Here is an 18,787-nt window from a genome sequence, read left to right as displayed (position 1 = left end):
GTTGCAGTAGAACATTCCACTGTAGCCACTGTGGGCTAAGCCCCGAATGTTTTCAGGTCCAGGCGATGCCCCTGGCAGGCACAATATCTTATCAGGGTAAATAAACCAATATTGTTTGTGCTTTGGTTGCCTTAAGGGACCTACACACCAAACTGACACCAAAGAACACGTCCCGACGGAACACGACTGTTGTGTCGCCTCCATACTTGCCAACCTTGAGACCTCAGAAATCGGGAGCATTTCAAAACCACCGCGGGGGTCGAGTTGTCGATTCTTGTTCTGTTTTCTGTGACTATCTTCCTCACCCTCTCAGACTTTCAGTTGCGCGTGCTACTAAAGAGACGTGCTACCATGGAAACCAAATTGTGTAGCTGTATTAAAGTCCGAGTGGAAACAGTCCTGAGTAAATCGGATTTTGTCAGAAATCGGGAGAAATGCGGGAGAAATATGACCCCGGGAGGAAACCGGGAGAGGGCAATGAAATCGGGAGTCTCCCGCGAAAATCGGGAGGGTTGGCAAGTATGGTCGCCTCACGTCTCCTGCGTCTTGGCCAACAGTCGCACTGGAACACACCGCAAAGACCTCAGCCGACGGCCAAGTTGCACTTACGAACTGCGCATTCGTAAGTGGCAATAACTCTCCTTGCCAGCAGGCGGCGGTAGTGTGTATTCATCATTCAAAGAGGCAACAACCGGAAGACAGACTGCGTGATACACCGAGAGAAGAAGAACAAACTGCGTGATACAAACAAACAACAAAATTTGTGTGCGTTCCATTTTCACTCTATGCTGGTGATTTATCCGACCAGCACATTTCGGTACCGCTAGTAAATTGTCAACAGGGGGGGGGGGGTCATGGGATTAATGCAACACACTCTCACTCCCTAAGCGTCCAATAACGACGTTTGGTCAGTGTCCGTGGCGTCCAGTTGTGACGCTCCTAGGCTCCTTCAGCGTCATAAAGGGACGCAAATAGCGTTCAACTGATTGCAATGTATTCCCATCTGCGGCGGTATTTGACGCTCAGGGAAGCACGGCAATGTGAGCGTCCATTCCCATTGGATAACGGAGAATTGTACACCCGGAAGTAAGTATTCCTCTTACTGTCGATTGATTTTACAGTGATATCTGCACTACTCATCGACTAAAAAACACCAGATTATCCTTGTTAATTACACAACATTGATTGGTTTAAATTGTGTGCAATGCTTTTGTATTTTTCCCCTTCGATTCGGAAAAACAAATATTTTTTCTGAGTAAAGGATGGCAGAAAACACTACACTACCCAGAATCCCCAGCTATCGTTTGGACTACACCATGTGCTCTGTTTGACAAACCCCATGATAGTCCCCAAGCTCTGTGATTGGTGAGTGTGCTCCGAGGGTTACGCCGATTCTCGAACAGCACTTGAAATGGGATGGAACCACGTCAGACTGTCCAAAACTGGATTTGAACGGGTCCACCGCGTCCCCCCCCTCCCCCACCCCGTCCCCAGAACTACACATGCTGGCTATTCTGTTTCGCAACATGCTCTCTATCTATGGCACGTCTCTACTGGGAGTTGTAGTTTTAAAAGACATTTTCGTATTTCCCATAATAAGAAGTTGCCAGTATTAAACTGTGTACATCCCTGGAGGTTTAGGGGATAGGAAACACTCAAATGTAAAACATATAATTAATAAATGGGTGAAAATTGCTTGTGCCCATAATGGGCAGCATTAATATATATATACACACATGCCAGCTAAGGTCAGAAGAGCTTTATTTAACAGCTGGTCTTATGTTTTTGACCCCTCCTGTTGTTAATAGATAACATTACATTACATTAATTGATAAGCCTGAAACATGCACTTGTCAAGGTTCAGAGGCAAATTTTGCAAATATGGCAGTAGCCATCGATCAGCTTAAGATAAGATATAATTTATTGATCCCAGGTTGGAAACATTTGCGTTACATCAGCATGTGTTACAGTTGTACATTATGCAGTGGTGTTTATTTGTAAATCATTTAGTATAATCACACAAATTCTGTGTTTTATATTTAACAATTCTGTGTTCTTTATGTATTGATTGTTCAATACCTGACAAGGCCGGAGATGAAATATCTACATACATCTTATAAGAGTATAATACATGATGTATAATATCAGTTAAAATAAGTGCTTCAACATAGTTAACATTGCTGGAGGTATGCACAAATATTGATAGATGTCTTGTAATGCGCTATTGAGGAACCTGCGACCCAAGTTTTTCATTCAATGCAGAACTACACCATAGTTGTGTAGGCCTATATGATATGTCAATAAACCTTAGAAAATCTTGAAATCTTGAAAGGGATGTGCAAAATAGTAATTATATACAGTCTTTAGTGAACTATTAGTAGAGAATAACGAGTAATGAATATACTTTATAGGGATCCAATTAATATCTAATAATAAAAATAATGAAATTCAATAACATGCTTTAACCACTAGGTGTCCCTTTATATCAGCTGTGCACCTTTATGGTGTAAATACAGCCTATCTACCAATTGGATCAAATATAAAAGTCAGCCGAATTAGTGTTGATACTGCAAGGAGACGTATTGTGTGAAAAGAAATGTAAGATGTTGTTTAATTGCTGATATATTTATGACCCACGTCACGTTTTCAGTTCCTCATGTTTGTCTAGAAGTCTTCTCATCAGGGCTCTATAAATAGAGAACTACGGCAGATATGTAATATTTAATATAGCCGAACCGTGTATTACAATGCCGTTATGTGATGACTTTCAAAGAGAAAATCAAGCACACTCGGAATAAAGTTTTATTTTTTATTTTTTTAAATGTTTTCGGTCTGTTTCCGGTATTTGTTAATGACGATGTGCTGTGAGATGTGAGACTGGAATTGCACAGGGGAAAATAACGTATCTTTAGATGCGGATTTTGTTAAACTAATATGTTTGCGCTGTGGATCAACACTATACATTGACGGGGAAGGGGGTAGCAATAAAGATAACACCATTAAACAGTTACACAACATAACAGAAATAATATCGATAGCAGCGTCCCTAGCAACCACCTTGGTAACAATGAAAACGTCGCGATTTCCTGAAGTAATCTTCGTAATAATTAGCAAACTAAAGATCATGTACATCCACTGCACACATAATCTGAAATAACAACTCATATTTCTCGCATCAAATGACATCAAAACGCATTTTAATGGCCAAACTAACTTTAAAATAGGCATTTTCCACCGAGAATAAAACGAAGTTCGGCCATGTTTTATTTTTCTGCAGGGAGAAATTTGAAGATCACGTGACATAGACGCCAGCCATTGGAATGAATGGTGAAAAAAAAACGGGTTTGTCAAACAGAGCACATGGTGTAGTCCAAACGATAGCTGGGGATTCTGGGTAGTGTAGTGTCTTCTGCCATCCTTTACTCCGAAAAAATATTTGTTTCTCCGAATCGAAGGGGAAAAATACAAAAGCATTGCACACAATTTAAACCAATCAATGTTGTGTAATTAACAAGGATAATCTGGTGTTTTTTAGTCGATGAGTAGTGCAGATATCACTGTAAAATCAATCGACAGTAAGGGGAATACTTACTTCCGGGTGTACAATTCTCCGTTATCCAATGGGAATGGACGCTCACATTGCCTTTAAGCAGGGGCGGATCTAGACAAATATTCATGGGGTGGCAAGAGGGTGGCAGGAGATTTTGAGGGGTGGCATCCCCTGGCAGAAGTATATGCTGATTTAAATCGCAGTGTAACGGTACACGTACTGAAATTATTCGGTACGGGCCCTTCGGTTCGGTACACGTGTGAACCGAAGGGTACCGAACGAATATAACGTTAAATGTAAAAAATTGAGAACATGAACAACTTTCTGGAAGTAATCTTAGGTATATATCATAGAGCGACCAAGTAATTTCATTGGACGAGAGGCATACTATGAGAGCTGGTCACAGGGATGCGTTCAAATGTAGTCAGTAATTTGAGGAACTATCGAAATGGTGAACGCAGATAAAGTTGAGCTCAAAAATCCTCCAGCAACATTGAAGTCTCCGGTTTGGGAAAATGTTGGTTTCGCAGTTACGAACAAGGATGACGGACAAAGACAGCTGGACCGAACCAAAGCTGTTTGTCGGCATTGTTCAACTAACATTGGTTACGCGGCTGGCAATACATCAAACTTGCACACTCATTTGAAAAGGCATGAACGTGAATATCACCGGTACCAAAAGAAAAAAGACTGAAGTGCAAACCCAACTCCCGCTAGCATGTAAGCCTCCACCACTCGCAGAGAGTTCAGACCGAACCAAAGCTATTACAAACGCCAAATATCCTTATGTTGCCATGTTAGCAAAGCGCTACCTGGCTGTGTCTGCTACCTCTGTCCAAAGAGAGGGTGTTCTCCACAGCAGGAGACATTGTTAGTGCCAGCAGATCTGCCCTTTCGGCAAGCAATGTGGACAAGTTCATCTTTCTTTAAACAACATGAAAATACAATGAAAAGCAAGTCCTAATGTCAACCTGGCTGCTTAGGTACAGTACAGTTCAAATACAGATCATTTCAGTTCATCGACATGCTGCACCTTAATGTTTATTTTATTATATTTTGTATTTATTTGAGTGAATATTCACAGTTTAATAATAATTTAAAAAAATGTAAAAAAAATGTAATGTTGTGATATTTTTTTCTGCTGTACCGAAAACGTACCGAACCGAACCGTGACCTAAAAACCGAGGTACGAACCGAACCGAAATGTTTGTGAACCGTTACACCCCTACAATCAATGTTAACTTGGAAAGCCACAATATTAATATTTTAACTCAATGACATTAGGTGATATTATTGTGGCACATCAGTAAAGCCTTACATATACATATGTAAGGTGGCAGACGTAATTTAATGAATTTTAACTGAACAATAACTGAATGAGTTGGTTTCACTCTTAGACCAGCAGGGGAACCAAATCTATGCACTGCTGCAATAAGTACATTCATTAACTGTCTCATCGATGTTTGTCTGAATGAATATGATACTATTAACAATCATATTATTCCTATCAGCTGTCAATCACTGTTAATAAATAATAATAATAATAATAATAATAGATTTAATTTGTTAGCGTTTTTACAGGTGCTCAAAGACGCTTTACAGATATAGTGAAGAACTGTTATGATTCACATATTCATTTATTATTGAATAAACTATATATTTTTTGGAGGAGTCAATGATGAATGTTCATCAAGATGCTTGCTCACCCTCCTTCAAATTTGAAAAACAAGTAATTATATCATTATTGATATACAGTTACAACCTTGACTTTACATCAGAAAGAACAAACATTAAAGAAGTGACTAACTGCATCAGTTAGGGTTAAAAAACGTGTATTCAGCTAAAACATAAAGTTAAATCAAAGTGGTTACTTTCTGTTGGCTGGGCAGTGTAGTTTTACACACCGTCTGATTTTACTTCCTCAGGACTTAAAACTGTTTTTTGGGGGCAGACCCCCTCAAAGAAAAAAATATATACACGCATACAAGGTCATCATCTTAACAGTTTGTTATTCTCATCGAGTCATCCGTGAGCAGAGCATCAAGTTGGCATGTCTATTACAGCTGAATGCGGTGATTACCATTTTGTTAAGCAAAACGCCTCACAAACGTATTAAGATCCAAAGCTTTAGTGCGTTTTGATTCAATGCTGAGTACAGCCAAACTTGACATTCTCTTCTCTGTGTAGATCGCAACTACCTCATTCCTTCAGTGCTTGGGTCCGAAATGCTTCTCGTTTTGCGCCGTCCACAGTTCAACTGAATTCGCCATCAATCATATTTCCAGTCTCGCGCCAGGGCCGGGGGAGGGGTTACAAGACACGCGTCTTGTGCTGCATTCACTTGCACTCGGACATTAGAGATTTTCTCTCAGAAATGTCCGATGAGCCACAACTTTTCTTTCAAAACAAAGATGCCAACTGGGGTGGCAGCTGGGGTGGCAAGGCTATTGTTTAGGGTGGCAGTTGCCACCCCATGCCACCCCGGTAGATCCGCCCCTGCCTTTAAGGGCAGCCGACACAAACGAATGCCGTGCTTCCATGAGCGTCAAATCCCGCCGCAGATGGGAATACATTGCAATAATTTGAAAGCTATATGCGTCACTTTATGACGCTGAAGGAGCCTAGGAGCGTCACAACTGGACGCCACGGACACTGACCAAACGTCGTTATTGGACGCTTAGGGAGTGAGAGTGTGTTGGATTAATGATAAAAAGGCCCCGACCTCATTAGGTCCGAGAGCCACAGCTTGGAACCAACCGGAAATGCATGCCGCGTGATAAAGGGACGAGCGTTGTAAACAAACGTGAAGGGTTTTGCTAGCTGTAACAGGAATGCCGTTTCAAGAGTCCTTTACTTGAGTGAGTAAATAAAACAATACAATATGCCTCCATGCCTTTTTACTGACCTTCTGCAACGTAACTCTGGACAAGTGACATGGTACACGTTAGCTGTCAATAACACAGTGGCTCCATCGTGTCACCTTGTGCTATTTACATGTAAGAAAGTCATTTTTAAAAGCAGTCATTAGCCATTGGTCAAGTCAAACTGTAGCTGATCATTAGCTTAACCAGCTACACAGACACGATGTTTTGAAACTAGTAGCTAGCCAGATGGCTAGTACAGTAACTTGTATCATGACTTCAGCTAGCCTCCTGAATATCTAATCTCATAGGCTAAGTACATGCATCGAGGATGATGTGTACAGACAACGTTGTACATGAACGTTAACGGTTGACAAAGACAATTCCGTCAGCCAGCATCTTACTGATGCTTTCTACAGTACAACTGCATACGTTAGCTAAGATTTGACATTAAAGTTAGCTGAGGACACTGATTTACTTATATTGTATCTTAACTGGCAACTTAATGTTTTGAGTATGATTTACATCTTGATGATGTTGCTCAAACATCAGATGAAGCCACTTTTGTTGTGTTTTTTATGCTAGAGTAAAAACATTGATTTGCAAACTCAATAAAGTGTCATACTTTTAATACTATTCAATTATGCATTTGTTTGTGTTGTTTGAGTTATCCATAAACTACCGAGCAGTATTTAACAACATACTATTCAAAATGTGTTCAACAAACCTATATTGGAAGCATTGAATTGGGTGTTCAACAAATTCAATTATACTTATTATTAATAAATATGTTGTGATGAGTAATGTTAGAAAACAATACTGATAGTATCTTGAAATGCCATATTCACAATAAATACAACACTTGATTATGATATACTTGTTTTTTTAATGTATACAATTATAAAAAAAAGGTTATGATACATTAGGAACTGTATGGACAATTCTCTGATGGGAGACATGAATACACAATACTTGTCACAGTATACGTACTCATAATTATGTCCTTCCAGCAGACATCACTTAATTCTACGGTTTGTCCTCACAGAACTCCAGGATGTTGTGTGAAGTCCTGCTGTCATCGTTATGGTTCCTGTTTGTTATCTTCTGGGTCGAGACAATAGGTGTTTGGCTGTTTCTGTCTATGTTCTACCAAGACCGGGCTTTTTACTACTGGGGAGATGGGTAAGAAATGTGTTTCTGTGGTTTATCTTTTTATCTTAGTCATTTATTCATCATAGTTTGTTCATTATAAGACTTAAAAGCAAAAATAGTCACTCCACACTTAAGATGTATTTAATATATAGATAGTTTCAGAGTTATTTCTAACTTTAGCAAAAATGTAACATCAAGATTATCCTGGCCAAGATAATTGGGATTCTTCCTTTTATTTTTTCAAATATTCTTAAAACTCTTAAAATGGCAAAAACTTGAATTAAATAGCTTTGCATTTAATATTACATTAGTGAACATACTTTTTAGAGAAAGACTATCTTAAATAAGGCAATCATAAATCACACGTTCCATCTGCATAAATAAAGCAATATTATGTGAGTGATGTTTTAAAATGATCATTCAAATCCACTAGAAATTCACCAAGAATATTTGTTTACATTTATTGTTTTAAGTGCAATCCACAACTAAAATCCTGTATCGTCTCACTTCCTGTCCTCAGCCTTACTTTTTGAAATGATTCTAGCTGTTACAACTTTTTGCCATGAGTAAAAATCATTTCATCTTGATTCATAAGAAGAACTTAATCAAGTTACAGGTCAACCAGCTAGGATCATCAGTGACTGTGATGCCACTTTGTTCACAACACGTGACTTGTCTGTTTATGTATAAGTACAGTGAGAGAATAAACAGTAGAATCACATGCATTGAAAGTTAAAAACCATGAGTCTATTTTCTTCATAGGACCCAAATGCAGACTTTATGACTCCTCAAGCCCCTACTGAACAATGGATGGAAAAACACTTGAGACCTAATTTGCAATGTCCATTATCGAATCATTTTTGCATGCTCTGTTCATGGTTTAGTTAATATGATGTTTTCAGAGAACTATTCTTTTGATGTTACAGGGTATTTGCAGATGATCCTGGACAGATGATAAACATGTTTAGCAGGCAAGGACTTAATTTAACATTTTTAAAGATTATTACAAACAAAAATAGGACCCATGCATATTTGAATGCAAGGTTTAATCTCTTGTCTCTCTTCACAGAGCTGATAACGACATGCAGACAGAGATGCAGACCTCAGACCGGCAAAGATGAAGACGTCCATCTAATGGACTTTCAATAGAATGCATGGATACAACTGAAGAACACATACAGAACTGTAGCTATTTCTCCTTTGCACTGACTAACTGCTGTGCACAGCGCTTGTTAACATAAATATATGTAGGCCCCCTCTAAGTAACTGGTGGGGAAGAGTTACCATTAAGACTTATAGGGAATGATTAATACAACTTGTATATTCCCTTTCAGAACTTTAATAGGCAAGCAAAATCAATGTAGCAGAAAAATAAACCTTGTATTGTGTGTCTTTGTTTTAATTTAGTCTTGAGACTTGGGCAGAGATTCTGTTTTATTCATATGTTGTTTCATGCAACTCAAGTTATTGCTGTCTGCAGTGAAATATGTTTTGAATATCAAATTGCAGTAAATCTGTACTGAGTTGTTTATATCAATGTTATAGTCAGGTGTATGTTTGATGTCACAACCTTCAACAAATAAGTAATCTAGCTTTGAATATCAGAGGTGATGGAACCATGAACTGAACACAAAATAACTATAACAAAGATGTCATTATTTGATCAAGGAATTTATATTTTGCTCTCTTTTACAGTAATAATCTGGTTAGAAAAAACTATACTATTTAAGGTTTAAGCATTTCAAATATGGGAAATACAACATCATGTTGCCCTTATCTGTTGATTTTGATCAGTTGTGTGTCTCTATTCCAATATAAGACTTGTTGTCAATACTGAGTACACATAATAACTGAGCTATATTTATAGCAACTGCAAAAGCTCAAAATGCTGCTAAAGATAACAGGATGGGGCCGAGAGCCCTGAATAATTTTTTGGAAAGAAACGCAATATGTAATTTCTTTGCCAGAAACAATATGGGAGCGAGTGAACACAATGGCAAATATCCTCTCTTAAAGCAATAGTTCAATGTGATATCTATTAAATGAAACAAAAGTGAAATGATATCTTTAAAATATACAATTATTTGCAAGCCTGTACGATTATTTGTCTTCCAACACATTGCTTTTCAACAAAACCAGCAAATTATTTGGGTTTTATTTTGTAGCTCAGACAAAGAATGTCAATTTGTTTTTGTATCAATATGTAAAATAAATGGAAGTATTTTGAAACCATGTTTTTTATGTGTACTTTCGAAATACGTTACATGCCAGGACAGCAGGGGTCGCTCACATAAAGCAACCCCTCTCTGTGAATCTCAAGTGTCACTACCCCAAAGCAGAGCCATATAATATAATTCTATTATATGGCTCTGCCCCAAAGTTAACTCGAGAGAGATGAGTTATTGTTATTACAACGTGACTTCACTATTATTTAACAACTATTTTTATTGGGTTCTTTTATTTGGGGTTAAGTACATTGTCAGAATAAGTGAGAAATTGATTTAACTTCTGTTAGACAGCTCTTATGCCATACATTTTTGCATACATTCACAGTAAATATTTATTCAGTATGATAGCTGTCTAACAGAATTTCAATTCAATTTAACTTATTCTGACAATGTACCTAACCCCAATAAAAACGTGAAGTCACGTTGTAATAACAATAACTCATCTCTCTCGAGTTTTCTTTTTGTGTTTTGCCAAAAGCCACTGTGTCAAGTGTCCTACTTGGGTTGCCGTCCGGAGTTGTCCAATATGGCGGACCATCTCCCACATGCGCACCAGATGCGCACTCGAGGCGCACTGCAGATCGGGTAGTGACCATAGGTAGTGACGTCAAGCATCACCGCCGGGTCAAACATCCTATCCTGCCGGGTACAAATAAAAACATGCCGTACAAATACTGATTAAAGTTGATTTTGCGTTAAGCGTGGATCATCTGCCATATAGTTGTTGATTATTTGTGCAAACAATTGTTCATAGTTTCGAGCAGTTTGTTAAAAAAAATGGCTCCGACGATTCAGTCCCAATCTCGAGAAGACGGACACAGGTAAGAAATAATATCTAACAAGGTTCTCAAACTGGCTGTTGTCTGCAGTGTTAATATGATCGAGTTCATTCTTAAACCTTGACGGGACATTATAAGGTGTCTCTGTTGTGTACAACATAAGCTAACAATGCTAGTTAGCTTGCTAAACTATCAAGCAAGCTTAGTGTCAAGTTAACTTATGCTAACCTGCCTGCTAAGCTAACTAGGCGCGCTAACCTTAATATTGAATACTAACATATAGGTACATTTCATCTATCGAGTTAGTCCAAGTTATTTAATATAAACGCATTTCAATTAGCTTAAATTGTGTTAGTGATAGCTAAACGTTGTTTACGCTAATAAAGCTTAGCTAGTTCTAATGCTAATAGTAACGTAGCATTTCTTTTTTTTTTACGAGTAATATGGAAATGTATAATTGCTATCTGCATTATATTGAATTATATAACAATACATGTTGAAACAAAATATATATATATATATATATATATATATAGGCTAACAAAATGTAAATAATAATAATGCAAATGTGGACCTATGTTAAACTGCATGATTAGTACAGACTTTTTCTCATACTGATATTCTGAACAATCTGTGCTGTTGTATTTGCTGCAAAGTGTCTCTACTGTAGGCTATTTTTATTATATGTACAGCACTTTGGCTCGACCAAAAATTGTTTATAAATGTGCTATATAAATAAAACTTGATTTGATTTGAGACTAGAATCTAGTTTAGTTTAATATGTACTAACAAATATGATCTAGTCACTAGATAATATTTTTTTAGATTAAATGTATAGTGTAAATCTAGTTTTAATAGCAGAGTATTTGCACAGTGTATTACAAAATGATTGGAGGCCTACCGGTAAATCTGTATAACACGAGTAATAATAAATAAATACTGTGTGAGGTTACCTAATATTAGTAGTAGTAAGTTACTGAAAATGTACATACTTTATGAACAAGAATGTCACAATCATTTACTAAATAGAAAATGTGGACAACATGCATGATGTATCCATCAACCAGAATGTAGAGAGAAAGTCAAAGATGGCATCAAAAAGAGTAGAACATTATCAATGAACTTTATTTTTAAGATTATAGTCTGACAAATGTGTTTTCTCTTGCAGTCGGCAATCCTCTCATAGAACTGTTCCAGAAAGGTAAGTAGATTAGGCACAGTTTGGTGCATTTATTTTCCAGTCTCTCCCTATAAAAGTAGCACTTGTGAATACAAATGTGTCTGGGTTACCTAACAAGTGTTTGTCCCACACGTTTGTGCCCATGACAGGTCAGGGGTGGTCTGTCGAGTGAAGTACTGCAACAGCCTGCCGGACATTCCCTTTGACCCCAAATTCATCACATATCCATTTGATCAGCACAGGTGAATATTCAGCGTCTTCATTCATGAACTATGCACTGATTAACATGGGCACAGATTGACATTTGTTTTTCTGTTTCTGCAGGTTTGTACAGTATAAAGCCACCTCTCTAGAGAAGCAGCACAAGCATGAACTCCTGACTGAACCAGACCTCGGGGTCACCATTGATCTCATCAACCCAGACACTTACCGCGTAGACCCAAGTAGTAAGTCTCCTGTTGTTTTTATGTCACTTCCTTTTTATTATTTTCATTTTTCAAGAGACAACTGGGCTTTATCGTCTCTGTAGACTGACCAAATATTTTACATTTTCAGTACTGTTGGATCCTGCTGATGAAAAACTGTTGGAAGAGGACATCCAGGCTCCATCCAGTTCAAAGAGGTAAGGCTGCTGAATAGGCAGCTATGTTTTATTTTTACTTGCTTGAAGATTTTTTCAATTTAAAATTGTTTTCTTATTCCCTATTAGGTCACAGCAGCACGCCAAAGTGGTGCCGTGGATGAGAAAGACAGAATATATTTCTACAGAGTTCAACAGATATGGCGTTTCTAATGAGAAAGTGGAAGTCAAGTAAGTTGGCTAAATAGGCTTACTTTGAAAATACCGAATAGTGGATGAATTTGTGTGTGTGACATGCGTGTTTTTGTTTTAAGGATCGGTGTATCTGTCAAACAGCAGTTTACAGAAGAAGAAATCTACAAGGACAGAGATAGCCAGATTTCTGCTATTGAGAAAACATTTGAGGATGCACAGAAATCGGTAAGCGGGATACAACGAGCCTTCCCAAATTATGGCTGTAAACTGCTCTTAAATTCAAGCAACTTCAGGGGTAACATGGGCATTAGTTGTTGTAGGTTTCTCTTAGTTATTGCTCTTTTTAAACGTGTTGTTATTACTCTTCAGATTGCACAGCACTACAGTAAACCCAGAGTTACTCCCGTGGAGGTAATGCCTGTGTTCCCCGACTTCAAGGTGAGCTATAATTTCCCTATGTTTATTGAATTGAGTCAGTGTATGATTTTTGTTGACTGTAGTGGGAGAACTGCAGTATGAAAAAAACCATTTTGTACACTTGTTTCTCTTTCCCCAGATGTGGATCAACCCATGTGCTCAGGTCATCTTCGACTCTGATCCTGCGCCTAAAGACTTGTTAGCACCGCAAGGAGTGGAAAGGATGTCACAGGCTATGATCAGGTCTCTACAGAATATGTGTTGCATACATGTGCGTTTAAACAATAACATTTTTGTATAAACACTAACTTATTTTTCACATCTGTTCAATACAGGGGTATGATGGACGAGGAAGGCAATCAGTTTGTGGCCTACTTCCTGCCCAATGAAGAAACAATCCGCAAGCGCAAGAGGGATTGCGATGAGGGCATGGATTATATGCCTGAGGATCTGTATGTAGAAATATTGCATTAAGAAAGTCATTTAAAAATCACCTTGTTGCTTTGCTTGTATACCAGGGAGTAATAATGTATTTTATTTTCTGTGTTTCAGGTATGATTACAAGATAGCCAGGGAGTACAACTGGAATGTCAAGAACAAAGCCAGCAAGGGCTATGAAGAGAACTACTTCTTCATCTTCAGAGATGGAGATGGTGTTTACTACAATGAACTTGAGACAAGGTAACTAATTGATCAGAAAATAGCTTGTTTCTTGATCCATCTAAGAATGTAAAAAGTGATGTTTGCTTTTAAGAGGAATCATTTCAGCTGGTGTGATTAGATCAAGCTTAAGTGTGGATTGTTATGCCTTAGAAAGTGTAGTGTATATTGGTAACGCACAAAACAAACCGCACCATGATATTTGGGGCTTTCGTGGGAAACTGTTGGACCTTGTCCTCTGACCGCCTTTTTTCTGTGCTGCAGAGTGCGTCTGAGCAAGAGGAGAGCCAAGGCTGGAGCGCAGTCAACCACAAACGCTGTGCTGGTGTGTAAGCACAGAGACATGAACGAGAAGGAACTTGAAGCCCAGGTGAGTGTACTTTTTACTTTCCAATTGTTGTTTTTTTCTGACTTGGACTAAAAGTTTTTTTTGTTTTTTTTACTGTAAAGGGTATGGGGTGCTCACAGTTGTAAAGTAGGAACATTCCAGATGAATGCTCTGGCTCTTTGAGTCTTTCCTAGTGAAACTGGTCAACAATTGAGCTATACTTGCTACATTATTTGCATTGAGCAAAGAATGTAGTTTGAATGCCTCTAATTAGTTTAGGGCATATTTAAAGAATAAACACAAGAAGAACACAGATATGATTTTAATATTCTTTCGATAAATTCAAATATATATATTTTTTTTCAGGTACTTGTTCCTTATTTAGTCAGTTCCTCGTTAAGTTAAAATTAAAACGAGTAACTAAATCATATTTTTTGTCTTTTTAAGTAAAGCTATCTATTTGTTTTACTACCTTCATATCTATTTAAAAAACAAGCTAAGAAATCATGGATTACACATGTAATACTGATTTACATTCAGTTGGTTATTCAACATGAACTAAACAAAGTAGTTTCAAGTAGTTTGTTTAAACCATATTAGATTATTTGGCATGTAATACATTTTGGCATTTATTTTTGTTTTTAACCATCCGCTCCAACATGACTTAGCTAATCTAATGACAAACTGTTATAGCAGTGTAAAGCTGGAGTCTTGGACAATAGTAGTTTACTTGTGACTGATTCAGTTTTATCTTGATTTTAAGGATGCACGTAAAGCTCAGCTGGAGAACCATGAGCCAGAAGATGAAGAGGAAGACCTGGACTTGCTTAAGGACATGCAGGACTCTGGTCAGTTTGCTTTTGATCTACCAGTGTGTATCTCACTACTTTTGAGTTATCTGGCTCCTTGCTGCACTGTAGTAGCTGTTTGTCAGCTACATTGTTCGTCTTCTGGATTGACGACATGACTTCTATTTCTGTCTGTGATATTTAAACTGCTTCCTACAGGTGATGACAAAGAGAAGGGCAGTGGCAGTGAGGCAGAGAACTCTGGCAGTGACTCTGAGCGGGAGGAGGAAATACCGGTACAAAAACCAGAGGAAATACCGGAGGAACAGGGCAAAGAGAAACGTAAGAGGACGACAAGCGGCAGTGGGAGTGAGAGCGGCGGGGAGAGGACCAGAGAAATGCGAGATGAGGAAGAGATCTTCGGCAGTGACGATGACAGTGAAGACAACGAAGAGGAGAACAAGACCTCAGCCAGGAGCAGCGCGGCGGAGGGAAGCGGCAGTGAGGATGAAGGAGCGAACAGAGGAGGCAGCAGGAGCCGCAGCGCCTCTCCAGCACACAGCGACCGCAGCAGCGACCACTCGGAGACCCGGGCTCAGAGCGGGAGTGGCAGTGAGAGAGGCTCAGACTCCAGTGACGCCAGTGACAGTGAATGAGATCTGTGATCAGGACAGCAAGGTGACGGCCACCTTTCTTACCTGTATGTTCATCTCCAAAACATCGGTCACTGACCATAACATTAGCGCAGTCTGGGGATGTAGCTTCTATATTGCAAATATGAAATGATATTTGTGTGTGAGGACATCTCTTTCCAAACACCTTTTTAATTGTAGATTTAAATCACACACCTGTAGCCATTTGTACAACGTATTCTTAAAGGATCATGTAAAAATGTCTTTGTTCTCTCTGTTTTTGACTTGTCATTGTGTTACGGCTTCGAAGCGGATAATAAAATACAGGTGGATTGTTTTTGTAAGAAGCGGTGGTCAAAGTATTTGTTTTTTTCATTCTTTATTCAATCTGGGGAACCACTTGCATGTAAAAAAAAGTATTTTACAATCGGCTTTAAGAAGAACAGTAATTATTTTCGGTTCAAGATTTTTTTTTTTATGTGATCAGTTTACTTGATGCTTTATTCAGAGTATTGGGAAAAAGAGGGCATTGCTCATGTCTAAAAAGATTGATGACAATAAATAATTGAAATCCATGGGCATTGGTCATGTTTCAACAAAAAAAAAAGTATTGGAGATCCAAATTTTAGTTAAAAAATGACAGCTGGTTCTTCAGCCATTCTTCTGTCAAGTCATCAGCATTTCTTGTTTCAAAGACCTCCACAAAGAAAAACAGAAAGACACATTAATGTAAATGAATGTGCAGGTATCATAACATAAACAAATGACACATTTAAAAGTATAAATATTCTGATTAAAACAGTACCAGTACCTCATTCTAAAAGTTATTAAGGTTTTGTCGATATAAAACAATTGTCCCATTTCAATGTATTGCTCAGTATACCACTAGAGTATTGGTAAAGTACGTGTCATACTTTAGAGATAATCACCTTTGTCAGTTCTGCAACTTGGACCAGTCGATTCTTGCTGCCTGCATACATCATCTGTTGCTCTGGCTTACATCCTGTTCAAATGATTAAACATTTTCCCATAGGGATTCATCAAACATTCTTTAACGAACAAATGCTACCTTTACATCACTTTTGATCAAGATACTGTGATTACTTACCCATTGGACTAGAGAAGATGAAACACAGAGGGTAAGACACCCTCCCATCAGCATGGACATATTTGTAGCTGTAGACGATGAATGTGCAGTACTGTTAAGGGTTTTAAAAACTTTTCAGAGTTGAAGCTTGTGTCAAGTTAAGGATTTGAGTCGGGATAAAAAGGATATCTGGGTTGCCGCTCTGGAAGTTCATTTCTCAAGTCCTCCAGCGAGATGTCCTAAAATAAAAAGTTAAGTTTAAGTTACCTTTAAAGAAAAATGTACAACCCATTAAACAAATGAAAGAACATTGGACTTGCCTCATATTCCTCTTCAAGGATAACATGCTGTTTCACCATGTCTATTTTCACTTTTAAAAAAATCAAACGATTATTTAGGCTTTCGGTTAATTTTGTATGTTAGTTGATGCACTGATATTTGTATTCGATTTCAACTTGTGTTGATCATTTTACAAATACAAATATTCTAAGTACTAAAACATTCAGTATTGGTATTTGATACTTACTCAGTATGGCAGCATTGCTGGTCTCTTTTCGAAATCTTAACTTTTTCAGTTTTTCTTTCAGACTTTCATCCACTTCACACACAACCAGTGAGCTCGACTGCAAAGTGGCATAAAAAAAGACTCGATGTGTCAGTCTAAGAAATATCAAAATGTCTTCCGTGCTGATAAAGTTATGTGGATTGGTCTACAGGCCGGAAATAGAAACACAAATGCTAAGAGACATATGATCGGGTCTGTTCAGATGTTGAGGCGCCTATCCACTCTTCATGTATGCATTAAACATTTATAACACGGTTCTGACATATTGAGGGCAGGAAATGTTTTTGACTGCAACATGCAAGAATGAAGCTTCCTGTGTAAAACCGAGCGGGGAATGGTCGACTTCTGTCGCAATGGTTAAGTAAAAAAATATATAAACACTAAGACGTATGAATGACATCTCATATCGAGTGGATTTAAACAAAGGCAAACTCTTTCAAACAATTGCATCAGTTTAACCTACCATTCTCAGAGGATTCTTTCCTGCCTTCCTGTATTCAGAGGGGCTTGTTGAAAAAGGCAAACTGGTGACAAACTGACAGCTACTCTCAGACTGTCAAGATCCTCCTCAATGCCAAAGGGAGGCAAGACATGCAGCTTGAGCAAGCATCAGCACTGCTTCCTGTTTTGACACAAGTTGAAACCAATAGTTGAAACCAGTGTGCACAATCAGCAGAGAGTTCTAGAAAACAGTCTGAACATCTCTTAATGCATATGTAATGCATGAAGGGAAATCCTTTGCATAAAAAAACCTATAAATCTCACTTTGACAGAAGAAATGTAGTTGAATAGATCCAGACTGTTTGAAGTTAAGGTAGTCAAATGTCACCATCAGATCATCTATCAGAGTCACTAATGTCGTAGCATCAATGTGATTAGGGTTACTTTCACTTCCAGTTACCATCCAAGTGTGGACATCAAATAGAAACTTGCATAGCACAACGTTTTGTCATAGCCTTTCGCAAAAGCACGATACAATACATTTACATGAGAGTACAAATATATAAATGTATGTAGTAGAAAAGTAAAACGTCTCCATAAAGGTTGGGTGTAATTACTGCTCTCTAGTGGTGAACACTTTATTCATGCTGCAGCTCTGGTCACACCCCAGTCAGTGATCTCACAGCAGGTGCCATTCACATCTGTGTGTTCTGTGTCTAGGCTACTGACACCTGAAGGCAAACACCTGCTGTGACAAATGATGTGACTAGAAGACATTTGATTCTAACCCATTCAGACTAATGAGACAGCAGTTTCCTTGATAGTTGCTGTTGATGCATCCTCAACAGCATCTACTTAATGGAGAAATGTATCTTTATCCTAATTCCTTAAATTATCTTGTCTAGTTAGCTGCAGTAATGTCCAAAATGAGTCCCTCGTTCACTCCTTTAATTTCCCCGACATAATAAACACGACGTTTTTTAATCTGGTGTCAAAACAGTCAATTACCAATTTGTAGATCAGCAGCTAACTGGCACAAATATTAGTCCATCAAGCATAAAGGGGATTGCCGTTAGTTGAAGAGTCTGGGGTTCAATCTCCTTATTGGGAAATTATAATATAAATTATATTACAATTATAATGAAGAGTGAGGTTTTGCAACTTTATGCTGTTACAAATCAAATATCTTAAGGTTTTACATTGCAAATTAAAGACAATCCCATGGGCTTTGGGGATATCCAATGGAAATTGTTCAGGACTTCCTAACATGTTATGGACTTATAGATAGGATAAAAAAGCCATGTTATTTACCAAAGAAAACCTCACATGAAACCTTTCTTACCA

General features: G+C 38.1%; 2 protein-coding genes across 2 annotated transcripts; one reads left to right on the top strand and one right to left on the bottom strand.

Moving 5' to 3' along the window:
* The first annotated feature begins 10,316 nt into the window (after window positions 1-10,316).
* Window positions 10,317-15,697, top strand: paf1 (PAF1 homolog, Paf1/RNA polymerase II complex component). Its single transcript, XM_034197934.1, has 14 exons — window positions 10,317-10,612; window positions 11,739-11,771; window positions 11,900-11,992; window positions 12,075-12,196; window positions 12,306-12,372; window positions 12,460-12,561; window positions 12,645-12,750; window positions 12,895-12,963; window positions 13,082-13,185; window positions 13,278-13,394; window positions 13,495-13,623; window positions 13,867-13,972; window positions 14,694-14,778; window positions 14,938-15,697. Exons 1-14 carry the CDS (start codon window positions 10,569-10,571, stop codon window positions 15,372-15,374), a joined length of 1,614 nt encoding a protein of 537 aa, XP_034053825.1. The 5' UTR covers window positions 10,317-10,568; the 3' UTR covers window positions 15,375-15,697.
* A 19-nt stretch (window positions 15,698-15,716) lies between these two features.
* Window positions 15,717-17,624, bottom strand: gmfg (glia maturation factor, gamma). Its single transcript, XM_034197936.1, has 7 exons — window positions 17,466-17,624; window positions 16,964-17,060; window positions 16,758-16,807; window positions 16,627-16,676; window positions 16,459-16,541; window positions 16,280-16,353; window positions 15,717-16,047 (listed from the first exon to the last, which is right to left on the bottom strand). The coding sequence occupies exons 1-7, from the start codon at window positions 17,466-17,468 to the stop codon at window positions 15,976-15,978; spliced, it is 429 nt and encodes a 142-aa protein (XP_034053827.1). The 5' UTR covers window positions 17,469-17,624; the 3' UTR covers window positions 15,717-15,975.
* Window positions 17,625-18,787: the final 1,163 nt, after the last annotated feature.

Source organism: Gymnodraco acuticeps, unplaced genomic scaffold (genome assembly GCF_902827175.1).
Source record: "Gymnodraco acuticeps unplaced genomic scaffold, fGymAcu1.1, whole genome shotgun sequence".
NCBI lineage: Eukaryota > Metazoa > Chordata > Actinopteri > Perciformes > Bathydraconidae > Gymnodraco > Gymnodraco acuticeps.
Note: the sequence above shows the minus strand (reverse complement) of the source record. Positions and strands in the feature narration are given on the sequence as shown.

Bases quoted from the DNA above. Each gene is read 5' to 3' on its own strand.
- paf1 (XM_034197934.1), top strand. From the start codon at position 10,569: ATGGCTCCGACGATTCAGTCCCAATCTCGAGAAGACGGACACAG. The intron at 13,186-13,277 runs GTCTCTACAGAA...TGTTCAATACAG, and splicing joins ATGTCACAGGCTATGATCAG to GGGTATGATGGACGAGGAAG. The intron at 13,973-14,693 runs GTGAGTGTACTT...CTTGATTTTAAG, and splicing joins AGAAGGAACTTGAAGCCCAG to GATGCACGTAAAGCTCAGCT.
- gmfg (XM_034197936.1), bottom strand. The intron at 16,677-16,757 runs GCAAGTCCAATG...TTTTTATTTTAG, and splicing joins TCCTTGAAGAGGAATATGAG to GACATCTCGCTGGAGGACTT. The intron at 16,542-16,626 runs ATATCCTTTTTA...ACAGTACTGCAC, and splicing joins CTTCCAGAGCGGCAACCCAG to ATTCATCGTCTACAGCTACA.